Source organism: Rhipicephalus microplus, chromosome X (genome assembly GCF_043290135.1).
Source record: "Rhipicephalus microplus isolate Deutch F79 chromosome X, USDA_Rmic, whole genome shotgun sequence".
Classification (NCBI taxonomy): Eukaryota; Metazoa; Arthropoda; class Arachnida; order Ixodida; family Ixodidae; genus Rhipicephalus; species Rhipicephalus microplus.
This window is the reverse complement of record NC_134710.1, coordinates 249,910,092-249,917,093: the sequence shown is the minus strand read 5'-3', so window position 1 is coordinate 249,917,093 and position 7,002 is coordinate 249,910,092. Positions and strand designations below refer to the sequence as shown.

Below are 7,002 nucleotides of genomic sequence, written 5' to 3'. Positions count from 1 at the left end.
GCCCTTGGGCCTCTCACCAGCCTTTCAAAATACCAAAAAACAAGTGCAATATTCTCTCCTGGAATTTCTCGTCCTTTTGGCGCACCTCTGCGACGCAGTGATTTTTGTGACGTCTATAGTGCCCACGCTCTTGATCGGTCCAATGTTCGCAAATATCCGAAGCGCATTGTCTCCTGTACTGCTTTGCCGTGCAGACGCCCATCCGTTCTTACTTGTCTCACATGGCTATCGTGCGCGATCAGCTGATTTACTTTCATTTTGTGCGTTTACGACGGCGGAAGCGGCGATAACGGCATGTAGCCGAGAAGCAGAAATCATTAGACCGGAGTGCTTGGTGCTGACATTGTATATAGACGTGCTTTATGAAAGAATATTACATGCCGAGGAGAATACATCGCCCGTGCGAAGGAGAGAAGGAAACCACTCTTTCGTCTTTGCATGCGAGGGGCCCTTCAAGGGCGAAATTCAAGCGTCCTCGAAGTTTTTCTTGCACTGACGTGGGCGGAAGCTTTTGTGACTATTCCGCGCAGCATCCTCGTATGAGATTGGACGATGAGATCAATCTTACTTATAAACCATCCACTCGTAAAAATTGGGAATTTTTCTTGATATCATTGATCCCCTGACCAATAACATGGCTGAAATAGTTAATTGATTACTTGCACAGTTGCCTAAACTGGCACATTAAATTGTCCATCGCATCCGTAAGCATCAATTTCAATTCCAGGGGTGTGGCCAGGATATTATATCGGCGTGCCTGCTTGTGGGAGTTCATACATTCTGAAATTTCTACACAGACTTTAAGTAATAGGGCATTGTGGGAATCGGAAATAAAACTATGCAGTCGGGGTCGTGACCACAGAGGGGTTGGTGATACGTGGCAACCACAGTCGGATAGAATGTTGGAATTCTGCGGCATTTCCTCTACAAACGTGGGTGCACACCAACCTGCTCCATCAGTGTGTACTCGAGGCTGACGTCATGAGCGGGACGACCAGTGAACTCACCTTCAGAGAACATTGCGCTATGCAAGGGTGGGACTGCTTATTCAGTCAGAGAGGCCGATCGGCGGCTGCGGTTTGGTCCTCTGTGCGGGGGCCTCTCCGGACTTAAAGGCCGACACCGGCGATTTTTTGACCATGTCAAGAGAATCGTGCTTTTCTGTTTCTCAGACAATTTTCTCACGTGCCCGATAACTGAAAAGCTCAAAAAAATTCGAAAATAACTTTTAATTACCGAAAGACCGCGATATCAAAACCGAAACCCAACAAAGTGCGCTTCTACGTGTGACGTAAAGGTTTGCCTGATCCGACTGTCTAATAAAGAAATAAAAAACAAACTACTTTATTGGCTGCTGACGAAGAGATGTAAAGTCGATCCTGGCCGCGGCGGTTGCATTTCGATGGGGACGAAGAAATGCTGGAGGCCCATTTACTGTGCGATTTCAGTGCGCGTTTTTTAAAGAAACCCAGGTGGTCGAAATTATACGGAGCCTTCCGCTACGGCATCTTCCGTCATGACCAGGATTCAGAGACATGTGCATGTAGCGCCATCTCTCGTCGGCCAACGCGGTGGTCTGCCGTTAAATAATGCAAGATAGACGAAAAAATCATGTCTAACTACAAAATCTTGTTGCCAAAAGCGACTCCCGGTTTATCACTGCAGAGACTTACTTTAACAGTATGGAAAAGTTACAATGCCGCACTGGAAACCCTTCTCACAATGCCGAATATTTAACAATGGGACACCATGGGTTTCTATGAGTGGTATTCAGTTGTCCTGGGAAGCCACACGCTTCGCAGTGCGATGCTGTGACTTCGCCCAAATGTACCAGTGGGTCTCTGCTACATATAAGCCGAAGTCGTTTTTGATAACTAACTTTTTTTTTCTGGTTATATGATGTGTCCCACCTATTTCTCACTCAGTTATAGCAGGCCGCCGTTCCTGCTGCTGAGAGATGGCACCACGCCCAGATGTCCTTAATTCCTGGGATTGAGCCTGAGTCACCTTGAGACGTTAATTACTGTAAACCAACCAATCAATCGGTTATTTTATTTTTTCGTCAGTGGGCTCGTTGTAATTCGGAAATTGAAGCATGCAAGTGCTCTTTAAGAGCCGCATCAACTTATGGATTTGGAAAAAAAATAAGATTATTTGCTAAACTGAGCTACAAAATATTCGGGATCTCGAAGCACATGAAAAAGAAAGAAACGTTTAAAAATTGTCGAATATCTTCTTAGAGACGGCCCGTGCATACTTTCGTGCAACGCTGCGCTTCAGGGTCAAACACACTGGCAGTTCACGTGCGCGGGCCACAAGATGGCAGCTTCGCACAGGCGTCTACTGGCACAATCAACAGCCACCGTCTTCGCCGCTATAGTCCTTTATCAAGATAATGTGGAGCACACGCACGAGTGCACAGGCTACCTTGTGCATGTACAGAATCGACACACTTAGAAGAGACATCGTGGCAACAGTGGGGTCGCTCAGTGATAGTTCATTCCATCCACTCCTTCCCATGTCACTCTCGAAACCACTTCAGTCCGTATCTGGTCTTGGCATTCACTTTAGCACTGAACAGCACCCACCGTGGTCCCTGTTTGACGACCCCTCCCGGTAACCAGAGGCTCGTACGATTGACGACCCTATTTCTTTCCCACATCGCGGACGAGTTCACAGACACAGCAGGAAGGCACGAAGAAGTTTTCCTCCGACGTGCCACCGCCGTCCGAGTCCAGAGAGAGCAGCTTTTTCTTCAAGTACTTCTGCGTGCAGCGGCTGGTGTAGCCGAAGGGCAAGCTGATGGCGTTCGAGCAGGCTGCATCGGGAGATCTGCGAGAGTGAGTGAAGTCACACCGTGATTAATCGGAAACTCCAAATAGAATGACGCCCCTGAAACGAAATGTATCACAAACTGCTTACACCGCACTTTTTTGAATTTAAAACAAAAATATCGTTATACGTTCACGGTAGGGGTAGGGGTTTCAAAAAACCTGGACGACAAGGCCGCACAGGACAAACCTTTGTTGTTTTTTTCTTCTACCCTATGGCACGTACCCACTGTGGGGCATTGGCTGCCGAAAGATCTTTCAACCTGTACCATTCTTCGTCCTCTTCTTATTTACAATACACGCCCAGCGTAATACTCCCCCCCCCCCCTCGCGTAATAAATGTTTCTTACGTAATCATACATGTTGTAATAATATGTTGTTGGCAAGAGTTTGGCGGTCACAACGATACATGGCAAGTGTCTGAAATAGTCACGTATTGCAATGTTAAAAGTCCGTCCAGAAATGCTCGCGGGCTTTTTAGATTTTCAGCACCCTAGGACCACTGAAAAATTGGAATGAAAATGTTAAAATATTCTTGTAAATGGTGACTGACGTGTAATTCGTGGGCATGATTTCGAAACATCACGAACGCATACAGCTAGGATACATAATTTCATTACGAAAACCAGTGGTAAGCGATCATGAATCAACTTTACACTTAAAAATCATAAAAACTACTTCGGCAAACTATATTTTGATTAGGCTGTTACATATCTTGTGAGATCATGTATAATAACTATTAGAAGCTGAACGTGAGGCCCTAGAACTATTTTGCAGGCCGTCAACTACTTTATGATCCTGCCCCTCTGAACTATAAAGCAGCTGAATACTACCTACCTATTCATTGAACTCGTATAGTACCCTGATTTTAGCACTATTACCGCATTCGACGTTGTAATCAGCTGTATCTCTAAAATACAAGGCAAGCAGTTTCATGACTTGCATTATTTGTTGCGAAAGAACTATACAGCTGAAATTCTGCGCTGACGCGCTATGCAGTGATGGCAAGGCAAAGTTCTTAAAACGTTGTGGTTGTCCAGTCAGATTTTTTTTTCTCGCACAAAAGAAACACTAGTCTTTACAACCTTTCTGTATGTCATACGAACAAAGCATACTGCACAAAGATGTATAAACGATATTTTCACGCCAACCGATACATTGCGAAAATGAAACTGCAGTATGGATCAAAAGCAAAAGCGCTCGTTTCGCACAAATTCCGGCGTAATTGTCAATAATCGGCGTCGCTGGTTGTGAGCGAAAAATCATCATTCCAGTCCATGACCGAAAAATCACGGAAGATGGAAATAAAGTAAACAATAAAGAATACCCAGCCATTGCAAAGAAGCTAGTGCTCAGACATAATTAATCATCATCGGCAGAAGCAACAACAAAGGAAACAGCTGCGTACGTTCACGTGTTGACGCGTGGTGGGCCATTCGTTGATTCGCTGAAGGAATAATTATGGCGTAGTGGGCAATTAGCAACTGTACTTGCAGTAGGTATTCAACGATACTTTGAAACGACCAATATTACGTACACAGTCGTTCGTTTCCTTACAGCATGGTCGAAGAATGTACTGAGAACCGTAGCAGCTAGGTAGCAGTTCAGAAGACAAGGCGCACGAGTCACGATTACGCTATCGCGATCTTCCTTTGAAGGCCGAGATCAAGCGTCCGCAATGCCCCCCTCCCCCCTATTTTTGTCGCAATACAGTGGCAAGGTTTCTGCTTCATTCGCTCCCGCAGTATTCTTATCATTTATTTTGGGAATCTATAAAGCCCATAATGTGATAATATTATTCTTCAAAGATTCTTTGCTATTTTTTAGTGCAAGGCAGAAACCGGAAATTCCTTCCTGGTTAACCTCTATAACTTTCACCTAACCGTACCTTCTCTCTCTCTACAAAACGCTAAACATGTAGCATTTTGCAATATTTCTTCAACACCAAGAACAGTGAAAGTTGATATAAAAATGAACGAACTATCATAGTCATGTAATATCAGTGCCTTGAGAATAAGGAGTTTTTTTTTCATAGTAATTACTCAATCTAGTAATTTTATATAAATTATTTAGTGGGACACAGTTTGACTTCCGTGTCCGATGTACAACGTACCCTGAGAGGCAACGCAAAACTTTTGCCCGAAAGGCAACGCTTCAATTATTTTTCCCATATACTGGCACTACTTTTTTCAGCATAATCGGACATGACGAAAAAATTACCTTTACACTTGATATTCTCCAGTCCAAACCACTAAGCTATCTTTATTCACTGCCCAAACATCAACAAGAGACTATGCTTTCCCTCTGAATGCGAAGCATTTCTGAGCGAACTTCAGTGACTTTAAGCGTATCTATCTAGCCACTTACGTTAGGGTGCTCTCATGGTGATCCCCTTAACTTGGCGTGAGCCAAAATTAGCATGGGAGAGTGAGATGGTTTGACGAATATGATGAGCCAGACGAATATAATAAGCTGCCATGTGCTGAAGTAGATTTATGTAGCAGTGTCCAGGGCCAGCATCCTCGCGAGCATCAGCGCTTCATATCAGCTTCTGGCGTTGCTAATACGCATGTTCCAGTTGACATCGTTGCGCAAGTGCAAACAACTGGTTATGTAAACATCTGCACTTCTTCAACATATGTGTGTGCGTGCAACACTTGTAACATATGTCTGTGCGTGAACATATGTGTGTGGGTGGAACATTTATGGCCTTTGCTTGAGAAATGCAAAGACGGACTACAGATGACAAGAAATTTTCCCATTATTCTTTTTGCCTGGCCGCAGCATGAGTGCAAGAGGATCAACATTTTGTATAAATAATCTGCAATTAGGTAGTCGTCCTCGTCGAGATTATTTTGTGGGCTTCATTTTTGTTGTCAGGCTCTTAAACTTAAAATTATTGCAGTTTCGAAGTTCACGTGATAATCGTAATGTTTTCTGTTTTTTTACACACACACACAAAAAACAGAAATATTGATGACACTTATTCCTGGAAAAAATTTGCGAAAATGCGAACATAAATTTTTTCATGAAAAACACATTTTTTCTCGTTATTGATCGTGCACAGCTGTCAAGAAGTTACTTGCAGTATCGAATACAAATTCGGAATGGTAATTATTCATGTATCTTAGCGTTTCGAAAAATTCAATGAAAGCCACGCTGCAATGTCTGATGATGAAGTTAGGTCAAGTCCTAAGGACCATTATGTCTATGTTGAAGTTGCCGACGAGTATAAAGGACGGACGGACGGATAGACGGACGAACAGAGTCTATTTAGAACCATATGCGTGGACGGTCTATTTCTAAAACCATATGTGCTCTGTGTACGCTATATGTACGGTATATGCAACACCTGTGTTTCGGCCTGACGGGAAGCTACGATGACGGCTACAAAGGACATCACGAGAGCCTGAGGAGATTCGCTCCCAAAGGATTGGTAGATCCCACGTACAGTGAGAATCGATGGTATGCGAAGCACGAATGAGGAAGGATGATATTTCACTTTAAAACCACAACAACGTCACGAGGTGGTTATCAATTATGCCGTACATGACTTTTATGTCATGATTATCATGTCTGCATGTGTCATATACCTTCGTCGTCTATTTACGTCACGTGATACCAAATTTGGCGTATGTGAAGCTAGCGAAACGGCCGCGAGTGCTTCATGAGGGCGGCATGTAGTCATGTTTTACATGACACGTATATCATGATTATCATGTTTGGACGTGTCATTTACCTTCGTCCTTCATTCACGTCACGTGATACCAAATCTGGTGTATTATAAGCTAGCGAAATGGCCGCGAATGCTTCCTGAGTGTGACATGTAGTCATGTTTTACATGACATGCATGTCATGATTATCATGTTATGACGTGTCATTTACCTTCGTCGTCTATTCTCGTGACGTGGTACTAAATTTGGTGTATGTGAAGCTAGCGAAACGGCCGTGAGAGCATCATGAGCGTGGCACGTAGTCATGTTTTACATGACACGCATGTCATGATTATCTCGTTTGGATGTGTCATATACCTTCGTCGTCTATTTACGTCACGTGATACCAAATTTGTTGTATGTCAAGCTACCAATTTGTTGTATGTCAGCACGCCAGTAATAGGATATATTACGACTCACGCGTGGAAGCAAGCACCACGCACTTATACAATTCTAAC

At 43.7% G+C, this 7,002-nt stretch overlaps 1 protein-coding gene across 1 annotated transcript in view; it reads right to left on the bottom strand.

Annotated features, from left to right (window-relative positions):
- Positions 1-2,020: 2,020 nt before the first annotated feature.
- Positions 2,021-7,002, bottom strand: part of LOC119161606 (uncharacterized) — an 87,992-nt gene continuing 83,010 nt past the window's right edge. The window contains exon 5 of the mRNA XM_037414152.2: positions 2,021-2,832. Within this exon, the coding sequence (XP_037270049.1) occupies positions 2,646-2,832 (187 nt within the window). The 3' untranslated portion in view covers positions 2,021-2,645. The remainder of the gene's footprint in view (positions 2,833-7,002) is intronic.